This window comes from Pipra filicauda, unplaced genomic scaffold (genome assembly GCF_003945595.2).
Source record: "Pipra filicauda isolate LSUMZ 115617 unplaced genomic scaffold, ASM394559v2 scaffold17_size4572894_pilon, whole genome shotgun sequence".
NCBI lineage: Eukaryota > Metazoa > Chordata > Aves > Passeriformes > Pipridae > Pipra > Pipra filicauda.
The window spans coordinates 1530079-1543546 of NW_024104287.1; the positions used below are offsets into that span (position 1 = coordinate 1530079).

General features: G+C 46.6%; 1 protein-coding gene across 1 annotated transcript in view; it reads right to left on the reverse strand.

The window, feature by feature from the left end:
* Positions 1 to 12893, reverse strand: part of ELOVL6 (ELOVL fatty acid elongase 6) — an 82880-nt gene extending 69987 nt beyond the window's left edge. The window contains exon 1 of the mRNA XM_027721644.2: positions 12617 to 12893. Within this exon, the coding sequence (XP_027577445.1) occupies positions 12617 to 12705 (89 nt within the window). The 5' untranslated portion in view covers positions 12706 to 12893. The remainder of the gene's footprint in view (positions 1 to 12616) is intronic.
* Positions 12894 to 13468: the final 575 nt, after the last annotated feature.

Below are 13468 nucleotides of genomic sequence, written 5' to 3' on the forward strand. Positions count from 1 at the left end.
CTAAAGATGTCCAAAGTCAAATTCATGTTCCCTGTAAACAGCTACAACACTATCTAGTTTAATGGAAAGGGGCCTAACTCTGTCAGCCATAAATATGGATAGTAACTAAGGTCATCAGGACACAGCCTATGAAGACAAAATGCTGGAACATAATCGTAGGCAAGATACCTGTGGTCTGTCAAAAGCCTCCCTCAATCCTGTACGCCATTTTAAGGGAAGCAGTTGAAAACTGCTCACAGTACTTGCAACAGTTCACTGAGGTTCACCAGTATCTTACATACTTAGCATGCCCACCCTGAAGCAACCAGCATTTCATTAGGGAAGATGCTCCATGACACCACAACAGTTGAAGTCATGGGGACTGCCAAGGCAAGAAGAGTATTTGGAAAGCCTGAGGTCAAAATCTGCATTCCCAGCTTTAATGCTGACACATGATAGATTCTAACAGATCTTTTTTGTTACCCTAGTCTATTTTTCTTCTCAGTCAAGGGCATGCTACGACAGAAAGCACAGGGAAGAGCTCTGCTTGTTCACCCCACAATGAAAACGTGTGGTAGCTCTTACGATTTCTCTCTAATCTCTACATTGCCCATATTATCAGCCTGGTGTGTATTTCTCCAAAATGCAGACACAATTTCTTTTCTCTTCATTTTCTTCTAGCATCTTTCCTAATTATTCCATTTACAGTAATGACCATTTCAAAATATGCGAATTGTCATAATCATTTTATGTACCAGATGCTACATTACATTTAGCCAAGACATACAAGTTTAGGAACAAAATCTCTTACATTGAAGGCAACAGAATTTTTACTGTAGACTTTATTCAGGATTTTTCCATTTGGTGACTGAAAAGTGGCTTTTAAAATAGATGGCCCTTTTACATCAGGATGCGATGGGCACTGTGGAAAGCTACAAACAAGCACTCTTCTTCGGTTATTATTGTCCTTTTCCAGAAATCAAGGACGAAGTGACTTAATGAAAAGGTGCAGTCCTCTTTCTGTTCATCCAGAGACAGCTCAGGGCCTGGTCTGTACTGCCCAGCCCCACCAGCCCAACACCAAAACGTGTGCCAGCTGTGTCCCACCCTGCAAGTTGTTTTACAGAAGCATACAGCCCCCCGTGCTGCTGACCTGACTGGTCCTAAATGGGAAGAAGATATACAGAAAACGAAAGAGGGAGGAGCAAAGGGTGATAACAAGTAAAAATCAAATAGGTATCTGAAAAAAGAAGAAAAAGCATGGTGGGGAAGGAAGGAAGAAGGATTGTGAGAAATAGCTATGGTTCAGTTAGCTCCCTGGAGTCTCTCTACATTTGTTAAAGAGAAGGGAGTGGTTTTAGAACACAACTTATTTCTCTCAGCTCCCTATTTCCATATGAGATGACTCAAGACACCTTACACAGCAGACATCCATGGTCAAACAAATCCCATCACCATGCCTGCAAGGTGCTCCAAGAACTGGATGAGTAAACACCAACATAAACTGCCCACAATCACCAAATACCAGGATCTCAGACACGCAAACATCCTGAGCAGGATCAAAACACATACATGAAGGAATCTGGGAAAGGGCATCCACTGTAACTACCATCTTCCTGCAGGGGAAACATACACAAGGACCACCTCTCATGAATATCGAGGGACAGGTTTTCAAAATGTTTCCTTCAGCAATTTTCTTCCATTTCTAACAAGGGTAAGCATCCTGAGTACAACAGCCTTGTGACAGTCTGGCTCCAAGTGTTGCAACAGGAATATCTGGTGTTGATCCTATCTTTCAAACTAAATTTTTAAATTTGTCCATGGTCCAAGTGCTGATATAGGAGGGAAGTTCTTGGAAAATGCTGGAAAGCTCAAGTGAATTTGTTAAAAATAAAAAACATGCATTTCAGACACAATACCAGAAGTCAGTGAACAAGGACACATTAGCTGAGGATTCCTTCCAGTGCTATATCATTACTTTTCTTCATGGTGTTTGGCTGTCTAGAGCCATCCTCTCTCTGTTGGGACAGAAGCAGAACTCCCAATTGGGTCACAGAGATGGTGGCAATGTAGCCACCAGATGTAGATCTGGCTCTCATAGTACATGCAATAATTTATCTAAACCTTCTCGAAAGTAGTAAGTTTTGTCTGCCTGGGCTACTAGTCTTAAACTAAACCCACAAGCTATTAGGGGCAAGAGAAGAGTTTTTTACTGTGTCCACAGACAGTGCCTTGCCCAGAAGGAATCTTGCCAAGCATTAGGCTCCCAAGCAAGATTTAAAAATAACGTATTTAACTCCACAGTATTTACAGAGTTCTAAAATAACAAATAATGATGTAACAAAATAAACTGATTGTCTGTGTACACTGCCATTGCAAGAGAGAATGTCACTTTATCAGGCATATGATCAAAAAAGGATATTTAAGTACAGAGGAGAGATCAGATCAGATCAAAGGTTGAATTAGGCCAGTATCTTGTTTCAGACAGTGGCCAACAGCAATATCTTATGAAAAAACATGATTGGGAAATGCCCTCACAAAATAATATAAAGACAACATTATGCACCTTGAAATACTTCTACCTGTTAAATAACCTGTTTCATCATGAGTCTGCAATCAATGCTGCACACACTCATCAGCAGTTCCACTTAGCACATCCTCACAGCTTCTGCTTTTGCCTAGGAAAGGCAGTGAAATCACCAGCGGGTTTTGCTGGGTTTGGGTCAACAGAGCAAAATTCCTTGTGAAAATGGAGGTAGACAAGAAGATCTAGACATCAATGTGGTGTACAAAATAGCTTGGAGTTTTCTGCTTGGCTGCCAAGACCAGGAGGATGAAGAAACAAGATGGAAGGAATTGAAATGGAAGGTGTCTACATAATTTCCTCCTAATAACCAGTGTTTCACTTGGTCGTGACCTGAAAAGATGTGGAAAAGGAGTTGGAAAGCCAGATCCTCAAGGGAAAAAAAAAAAGTAAAAAAACTCAGGGCTTTCAGCTGCCTGGAGATGTCATATGTTGGAAACAACAAAATTCCCAGTAATGTTTACAGGGGACCTGCATTCAGAAGATGCACACCAGGAGACCTAGAGGGGAAATTCCCAATTAAAGCTAAAAGGAAAATTACATAAGGAAAAAGCCAGACTTCATAGACATTTGTTAATAAACCCAGTATTTGAAAGGCACAGTACAAGAACTTTGGCATCCTGCTTTTGTTTATACTTAAGGGATTTTACTGTCATCTTAAGTAGCTCTTAATGGCTCTAAATAAACTAAAAAAAAAAAGGGGAAGAAAAAAATAAAAAAACAAAACTGAAAACCATCTTTATTAGTCAGAAGGCTTAGAGGCGACCTCATCACTCTCTTCAACTACCTGAAGGGAGGTTATAGCCAGGCGGGGGTTGGTCTCTTCTCCCAGGCAACAATAGGACAAGGGGACATGGGCTCAAGCTCTGCCAGGGGAGGTTTAGGTTAGATGTTAGGAAGAAATTCTTTACAGAGAGGGTTATCAGGCATTGGAACGGCCTACCCAGAGAGGTGGTGGATTCACCATCCCTAGAGGTTTTTAAAAAGAGATTGGACGTGGCCCTTAGTGCCATGATACAGTAATTGGAGTTGGATCAAGGGGTTGGACTTGATGATCTTGGAGGTCTTTTCCAACCTAATCTATTCTATGATTCTATGATTCTAAGATCAGATTCCTCAATAATAGCATTCTGGTACTTTTTCTGAAATTAGTTTGGCCCGTTGTTTCTTCCCCTTAAAATATTAATTGGCACTCGTTGGGATTGCTCTTTCCAGGCGTATTTATACTACTGATGGCTCAAGACATATAGGGCAGACATTTGTCCTTAATAACACTCTTGACTGACCTCAAGTTCTATGTCCAGGGGTAACTGAGGCCATCAGACATCAAAATCAACACATTCAACTTGAGGAGCTCACAACCTGGATGATGTCAAATTCATTTTTCACTCTTTCTGCAGACTTCATATACTGAAACTAATTACCAACAAATTTTAAAAATTCTATTTAAAAGTTATCATTGAATGTTGAATAGTCTGAAGTTTTCTTGGACTATTTGAAGGACAATTCCTTTCATAAATTTGCAATTAAAACTTTTGCAGTTTAACTACATGGTACCAACACTAAACTGCCTTGCCTCTAATATTACAGCAGCTCTTCTCAGTCCTCAGTTACCCCAATGAAGGAGACAAACTTTGTCCTACATCCTTAGCAAGAATAAAGTATTCTTCAGTGCTAGTACAAGCCTCATAGTAATAGTGTAAGACAGTTATGTTTTCTGTATTGTTTTAATGTACTTATTCATATGGGTCTTACCACATCAGGATCACTTTTTTGACATGGTAGAAAACCAGTTCTGAATATCCCCCGAGAGGAATTTACCTATGTTACAGCTGAGGAACTGAGGCACAAAGAGACCTTTTCAGAGATGACATAGGTCCTTGATTTCCATTGAAATCATGGGGCTCAAGCACCTGACTGATGCCCAACTTCTACAAGGTGGCCATAGCTGCATTCAGTTTGAAGTCCGACTCCCCACATCCTCAGAGGTGTATCTGTCCCCTGCCTACCATGCGCTGAATAAACCATTACGCGTGCTCTGCAAAGTCCCAGGTCCAGTGGCATGAGGCAAAAAACTGACTTGCATCTGCCCCTTTTCTTCCCTACTCCAAATATCAGCTCGTCCCCACAGGAGGTCAAGGACTGCTCAGCATGTAAGATCTGCCCACCACTTCATGCCATGTCCGCTCCGTAGGACCTGGGTCCCTTCTCTAGCCAAACTGAGGTTATGTTGCTTTTGGAATCCTTCCACCTTGCTCCTAGTTCCTGTAATTAGAACTCTCAGCAATCAAAGGGTAAGACCTCCTCACAAAAGTCAACAAGATTTGCAATGGACGGTTTGCAATGAAGCACATAGTACAGGGCACACCATGAAGGGCAGTATCACGTACCATTGCTACTTTGGATCTGAAAGCCTTAATAACCACCCACGAGAACTGATGCAATTTTCTCCTTTTATTAGCCTGGTCTGACCACAGCCTGGTTGTTTCCCGTTCTGTTACCAGCTTGCAAAACACTAACCTGGGTGTCCCTGCAGAGCTCCCCACCAGGTTGCACCAGCCTTACCCAGCAAACCAAGGGAGCCCCAGGGGATGTGATGCTGTGACGTGAACAGAAACAGCATGGCTTGTAGTAGGAGCAGGCTAGGGTGCTTTGGTCAGGGATGGGGCGGCACAGCAGAAGGCAAACCCCTCCTACTCCAACCCAGGACAGGGCTCAAGTGGGCTGACAAAATGGTTGGCAAGAAAAAAGGTACTGGGTAGCAGTATGTGGATAATGTGGTTACACAAACATCTCACATGTTGATATAGTCTGAGTCAGTGAAGTTTATTTTATATTTTAGATTATGCTAATTTACATTTAAAAATAATAATATCTTTTAACCTCTGCCCATTTCCAATAAAAAAGAAGTATCTAAATACTTAATTAAGCTTTCCAAAAAGTGTTTTACATCATCTTGCCTTGTGCAGTCCCCGTGGATCCCGTGCTACGGAATCATTCTCAAATCTGTGAAAAGCTCCATGAACACCAACAAAAGTTCACTCTCAAAGCAAAAAAAGAAACCCCAGTTCTGTACCCTCCAACACTTCCAGCTCTGTAAGCCTTTCCCTTAAAATTTTTTCCCCTTTTTTATCTCCATATTTATTCCTAAGAGTCAGGACATCAAAGTCAGCTGAAAAGGGCTTGGGATAGACTCTTCAGCAAGGGGCAGAGACATGATGGAAGAAAAAAGTACAAACCATCCTTTTATTCAGAGTACCACTATAGGCAGCTGTGGAGAAGAGATCGACAGCAAAACACAGTGCATAAACTTGAGAGTTAAATAGTCTGACAGACCTTTCTCTGCTGAGACCAGTGGGAATGCGACCACATTTGACTTTTTAAAGGAGCAGTAGATGTACTGGACATGAATGCTCATTGCATTTTTACAGGGGGGTCAGGGAAAAGGCCAGCTACATAAGGCATTGCAGATCACACTATGAGTTACAAGTAGCAATCTCCTGCTTTCCCTAAGCCCATTTAAAGGCAGCAACTACCAGCATGGAGTCCATTAAAAGAACAGGATCTAACAAGTTATTGTAGCCTGTCTACAGCACTTCTTTTACCAGACTACAGACAACCAGACTGTGCCCATTGGGGGAGGAGAAGAACATGGAAGCTGTAGCCATGTAGATTTTATTCACTGCTTTTAAAGGAGACATTTTTTAAATGTCTCTAAGTTGCAAGGGACAACGAACATGTAACTAGCAGGAAGAAAAAAACATCAACTTAATAACAGTGGCTCATCATCGAGATACGACTAAAACTCAGTAACTGGGACAGGAATGCTGCTGTGGTGCTCAGGAAGGGCTTAGAAGCATATGCAACCTGAGAGCAGAACAGCCAACAGCAACTCACGTGCTGGCACATAAACTGCTGTTTCCTCAAGGTGAGGCAAAAAACTCTCTTCAGATTCAAAAGGGCCAGGGCGTTCAGAGGAGGAAGGAGAGAGCTGGGCACTCTGCACTCCAATCTCTAGGGGAAATCAGTTTCTTCTCATCGCTCCTCTGCCCACTCACAAAAAGCACACTGCTTCCAAGGGTTCACACCACCACTTGCTACTCAGCCCATGCTTATTACAAACACCCTTCTGTTTTCACAGTGTACGCTTAGTTGAGGATATGAGCTACTTTTTCAAAAGAGCTAAAATAAATCAGAATCCTACATCTCATCCTAAACTAAAATGTTCCCAAATGTCCATATTTACTTCTGAAAATTATGACAAGCTCCTAGATTACTCCTTGCTCCATTCTTACAAAATTATTATTCCCAGAAGCACATGGTGTTTCACATAGTAGAAGAGATGTCTTCACTCTCAGAGGCTTACAGTTACTGAAGCTACATGATGACAGATGTGTTCATACCCTAGGGAAAGAGTAAGCAAAAGGCCAAGGCCTATGCTTTAGTAGTAGGCTGAATCCAAAAGACATTGATGTACTTATCTTCAGGATGACATTTTGGTGCCCAGCATTTTTTTTTTTCTCCCCAGGCCCACACATAGACTGAAAATACCTGAACTCTGAAAGGACACCTACTGTTATTCCACACAGACTCCATCCTTGTACTTTCAAGGAGCCAAAGCCCTGCGATACTCCATCAGTCTTTTGCTCAGACAGGCCTGTGGGATGAAGGCAAAGAGGTGGGTAATCTCTGCAGCACCAAAGCTGCCATGCACTGGTGGCCCTGTCAGCTCTATGGCCAGTTTGCACAAGAGAGCAGCAAAAATCCCCTCTGGAGAATGACATGTGGAGGCAAGCTAAATTCTTGGGCCAACTGAATTCTGCTCAAATAAAACAGTCTCTGTTGAAAAGAGCAACTCATACATCTTCCCTTTGAGTCCTTGCTGCAGCACAGAGAAAAGGACAGGGTGACTGCAGCATCCCTCTCCACATCCTTCACTTGGCATCTAGCAAGAGCTCAGGGAAAAAAAAAAAAAAAGTAATTTACATCAGTTTTTGGCCGCTACACACATATGCCTGGAGAGATATGCTCACAGCCTCTCACTCTTGATTTCTGCATGAAGTAAGAGCAGCTTAAGTGGATGAGGAGAGCTTGTTCTGCATTTAGGAAACAAACCTGTCTAGGACGATGGTGCTTGTGTGAATTATTAAAAGACAATTGCATTTACAAATCCAAATTAGCTGACCATCTGCCCTTCCACATCTATCTGCAGTTTTGACTTGAAAGAGAATCACACCAAAGGATAAATTTCTCTCAGCACCGGTTGCACTTTCTGCCTCTACCACATAAAAGTTTTGGTAACAAAACGTTAAAAATAACCTCCTGCACGGATGTTTTCTTTCAAATACACAAATGTTTATACTCACCTAAGGTTCACAAAGTTAATTTCAGAATCAAGTTTGAGTTGCTAGAGCCCTTTAAAAAGCAAAACATGTCCAGCAGTCCTAATGCAGTGCTTCTCTCCTTATTGAATCATTACTTTTGTTAATGATAACAAAACCAGCCTGTTTCTGCAGCAGAGCCCCACAGCATCTCTAAGGAACAACCAGTTTCACTTTCATCCTGCTCATCCTCCTCCACTCCTACTCAGCTCCTGCTACTATCTGCAACAAGCACACTGCTGGTTGCCAAGGGTTAAACCGTGGCTTTTCAGGGAGAAAAACAGGAGAGGCAGAAGAGAGAGGAGCGAGGAGAGCCTGCCCAGGGCAGCAGCTGGCTGGAGGGCATCGGTGCCAGGGCAGGGATGGCCCAACCGCTGCAGCAGCTGGCGGAGCAGCAGAGGAAAAGTTTCTGTGATTTTAGGCAAGCCCCAGCGTGACGTCACCTCGCCCAGATAATCTCGGCGCAGTCAGCACAGGCCTCCTGGCTCCCCATTGGCGAGCCCCTCGTCAGCAGACATCTGAAGATAATTATTATTGGCCAGACAATTATAACAGGAACGACTGTCACTTCGTGCCGATGCCCGAACCTGGTGCTCTGCAGCAGGATGGAGAAGGACTCCAGCAGTCACCACTCCATCCAGGCATTTCTGTCATTTTGGCTTTCCTAAGCACCAGACAGTTTTTGCTGCCTCACTGGCTGCAGCTGGGAATCAGGATCTTGGCACTACAACCCTCTTTGCTGCATGTCTGACAGAACTGTGAATTTTCAAAAATAATAATATACTTATCTATGAGAGATAAAGAACTAGAACTGCATTAATTCTCATACAGTAGTTTAAGGGGAAAAAAATCCTCTGCAGAGTACTTACTTCATACCACTTCCCTGTTTGAAGAAGCTTGGGAGGAGGTGTTGGGAGAGTTTGATTTGAGAAATCATTTTAAGCAATTACTTTAATAAACATTTGACTTAACCCTGGTCGTGCTTAAATCAAACCTCCCATGGTTTCAGCACAATATGATAGTGTATCTTAAAGTGATACTGTATTTTATATTCAAAGCTACATAATGGCACTATACTTAAACTTATATGAACAACAGCTTTCCCACAACATAAAGTCTAAGAAGTTTCATGACAGTAAATGGACCTGTTAGTTCTTTAACCTCCTGAAAACCTGCCATTGTGCTTGTTTAGGGAAGACAACTAACTGGCAGTTCTTACCATCAGAGACCAGCAGGCTGGAGGTTTGTCTTTGCAGCCTCCAACTTTGCTCAGCCTCTCCTGCCTCCATGCAAAAGAACCAGGCAGTCTGGGGGCTATACCATTACGGTGTGCATAAACATAAAGCCAAGCACTCAGGGAGGCATGAAATGCATCAGCTTATAAGTATCAGGAAACAGACTATTCATTTTTCCTCTGTGTCAAAATAGTACCCTCTTTACAGCTCTGCTAATCCAGGCCCAAGGTTTAAAGAGGTCTCAGAGTGATGCATGTTGCAGGATGGGGTCCTCCATACAGTGAAACAGAAACATCTGGAATAAAGCAAGGAGGTCCTCATTCGCTGCCATTAGACCAATATGCCATCAGATGGGCTCCATTCATGTCGGACTCAGAGGGATGATTTCCAGGGGCAGATGGCAGTGAGGAAACAAGCCCTAGGATGCGGGTGTGCTGAAGAAAAGCCTGGGTGCCAGCGACTGGAGAGGGCAGAGGACATGCACTTTCCCCAGGCAGTGATGGAGCTTGAAGTAGACTCAGAGGACTGAGGAAAAGGAGGGGCAAGCCTTGGCTGACCCAGACACTTCATTCCTTGCACCATGATCCTTCCCAACCAACCATACCAGTACCTAGGGGTATGCCACTACCCCGGGCTTTGCATTCAAGCTTTTCCAGCTTTAGCCTTACGCAGTTTTAATTAAAAGGGCTTGTTGGTGCTTTAACCAGCTCAGAAGCCAGAAGGTATGTAAAAGAATTCATGTCCATCCTCAAACTAGGCTATGTTTTCATATGCAACATAGTCAGACTCCAAAGATGCATCTAATAATCCAAAAGTCAGGGTCAACTCCTTAGAACCACTTCATCCCCCCTAACACCTCACAGCCTTTTTTTTTTTGTTTTATAAGGTATCAGGAAATATTTTTGAGATTAAGTAAAATAACAAATGGCACACCTAAAGAATTTATTTCCCTCCATGCTGGACATTGTAATAGTATTGCATCCTAATTTAAATAGTGATTACAGTTTAAAATCCTGCCATAGTGTTTCCTTAGTCTGTCTTGCTGCCCAAAGAATGAAAAAACATGTTTATCCCTGCAAACTACTACTTAACAACCTCATCTTAGAACGCTCTTACATTAATGATGTGTACATTAAGGTTACTCCTACAAAGTGTAGAAGCCATGTACTGCCATTGATGTCTGCATACACAAACCTATTGAGTCACCCTGATAAGTAAAAAAGCCTTCTTGTGTAGCCCTTAGCTGCTGTATTTCACCAGTTAAGCTCCCTGCAAAACTCAAGTGCTTGAACAGGACCTGTATCCCTAAGCAAGTGTATTTCTTGAAGATAAAAATGCACAATTTAACCTGAAACTCAGAAGTCATCCTCAGCATTTTCAGGAAAAGCCTGCCATGACAGAGACCTCAGAGGGCACAGCTCCATTTCATTTCCAGAAACATTCCCAGGCCCCCAAGCAGATCACTCTCCTTTACTTTCATGTGAATCAAAGGTATTAATTCATCAGTTCCCTTAGAGAAGGGGAAACTAGATCAGAAAGCTCGTGCACATGGATGATCATGTCTCTTTAGCTGTACAGCAGCAGCGTAATACTGATGGTCTCTTCCTCTGAACCTGGGAAGTGGGAGCCCAGCATTACAGAGTCCAGCTGGTGACTTCTGCAGCACATGAAACTGCCAGGGATATTTTAATAACACTGCTTAGCATTTATATAGTACCTGACATCTTCAAGGCACTCGGCAAACATTATGTAAGTCATTAAAGCACCTCATATGGGCATTTCAGCATTATTATCCCCAACTCCCCTGGTCTTTCCCTGCTGGGGAAACTGAGGCCTGGAAGAAGTTATGTAATGTTCCCAAGGTCATATCATGAAGCACAGGAGAGCCAAGAAGAAGATGCAGGAGTGGTGGTTGCTAGTCACGTTCTTTATTCTAAACTGCATCTCTCCTGGGTTATTTGGCTATTATATACAGTCATGTATCACCCTCTCCCTCCTCTTTTACTAGCTTGTCCTATTCTGATGCCAATTTTCTTCTGGAACATGGACAGAATGGGAAGCATCCAACACTCCCAGCCCAAGAATATCTACGTGGTCTCCTTTTTCCTGAAACATGAGTGACACTAAGCACTCTTCAAGAGCTAATGAGCTCACCTGGAGGAGAACAGAGGGAGACATACATGCACTTAAATGGTCATTTTAATTATACTGCCCTTAAAAGTTCCCAGACCAGTCACTAGAGTATTCTAGCAAATCCCTGGTTGACATCCATCTACAATCTGGGACCATTCTGCCCTGAAAACACAGACACCAAAGCCTGGGCCCAGAGACAGTCTTATCCTGCCATTGTCACATCAGGGTGCTATGGGTAGGGTCCTCACTTGAAAGCCCAAAAGGGCAGGCAGCACTGCCAAGGGAGGGCATGACAGCAATGAGAAAGTTGGGGGCTAGCTCAGGAGACAGACCACAGGAGCAGCAGAAAGGGCAAGACTGGGCACCAGGTGAGGGTGGTCAGTGATGGTGCAGCAGCAGGGCGCAGGTGAGCCTGGGCAAGCCTTGAACACAAGGCCAATGCAAGTGGACGAAGCTAGGGCGAGGACTGGGGCACAGTGTGGGTAGGTGTGATGGAGAGGGGAATCCTCTCCCGAGGACAGGCCAGTGGATCCCGCGGAGGGGGCAGAAGCAGCTGGGGCGCTCCCTCCATCCCTGTCTCCATGCTGCCGGCCAGGGCCCAGGGATGCTCCCGCGACAGTGCCGGGCAGAAAACAGGCTCCCGGTACAGCCACTCCCCTTCGGCGGACCGGGCTGTGAGCGTGCGTGTGTCCCTTTGCGGGTCCGTCAGGCTCCGGCTCGCCGCGACCCGGGAAGCCCCGACAGGGCTCTGCGCACCCCCGGTCCCGCCGCGGCTCGGCTCGGCTCGCCCCGGCTCCCCAGCCACACGCACACGCCGGGAAAGTTAATAGCCGCATGGCTGCAAATGAAGTTTTATTAGGAGCTGGGGGAGGGGAAGGGGAAGAGAAAGGGGCTCCACGGGGAACACGGGCAAACGCGCAACTTGTTTGAACGGGGGCGTAGTGCGGGGAGCGGGAGGGACGGGCAGGGATGGAGGCAGGGATGGAGGCAGGGGAGGCCGAGGGCAGAGCCGGGGCACGTGTGCGGCTCTGCGCCGCCGGGCCGGGGCGGCGGCGGGGCTCAGGGCCCGCATCGCACCGCGCCGGCGGCGGGATGCCCCGGCCTTGTGTAACCCGGCGGGTCAGTCTCCGCCCGGGCGCGCAGGTAGCGCCGGCGGCAGCACCCGTGTGCCCGCGCACGGCGGCGCAGAGCCGAGCCCAGCCGAGCCCAGCCGCGCCGCGCCGGCCGGGCGCAACCCGCGCACCCGGATGGGCTCAGCGCCTTCCCGATCCGGGCGGGCGGCGGGGCCCGAGGGCGGCACTCACCAGTTTTCCTGCATCCACTGGATGGCCGCATGCTCGTTGAACTGCTTCTCGAATTCGTATTCCTGCAAAGTCAACACTGACATGTTCATTGGCCCGGTGGCTGCGGAGCCGCTCCCCGCGCCGAGATGCTGCCTGCCGCCGCCTCGGGAGCCGGGCCCCTGCGCGCCCGCCGCCGGAGAGCCCCCGCCTCTGGCCTGGCCCGCCCCGCCTCAGCGGTACCCCGGGTTTAGCATAGCTCCGCTCCCCTCCGCGCCTCTCCTCCCGGGCCCGCCGGTCTCCTCCTCTTCTGCGGCCGCCGCGCAGCGCCCGGGGGCGGTGCGGTCTTAGTGCCCGCCCGCCGCCGCCGCCGCCGCCGCCGCCGCCCGGGACACCCGCCCCCCTCCGCCCCGCGCACATCTCGCAGCGCTCCTCGGGGCATCCGCTGCGGGGCTGCACTCCTGGCGGGGAGGGAGCCCCCCGTGCCACCCCAAGCCGTCAAAAATAACTACAAAAATAGGAAGCCCCCATCCCCGGGCTGAATCCATGCCACAACGACCTGCGCGCCCTCCCCGGCCACCCGGGAACTAAAGAAGGACGAGTTAAGATTTGGGCAGAAGGGCAGACGCATATACTCCCCCAGAAGAAGCCTACACACACCCCCTACACGTCATTTTTGCATTTAGATCCCGGTGCACCTGCTGTGGCTGCTGCCACCCCGCGGAACTGGGCCCTCTGCCCCGGGCCCGGCATGCTGCAGGGGAAGGGTTTGCGGCTGGGTGTCCCCATGCGGGGGGCACTGTCCCGCAGACAAGCTACCCCGAGCTCCCTGCTGTGCACAGACACACTTTTGGATGTTACAGTATGCATGGAGCT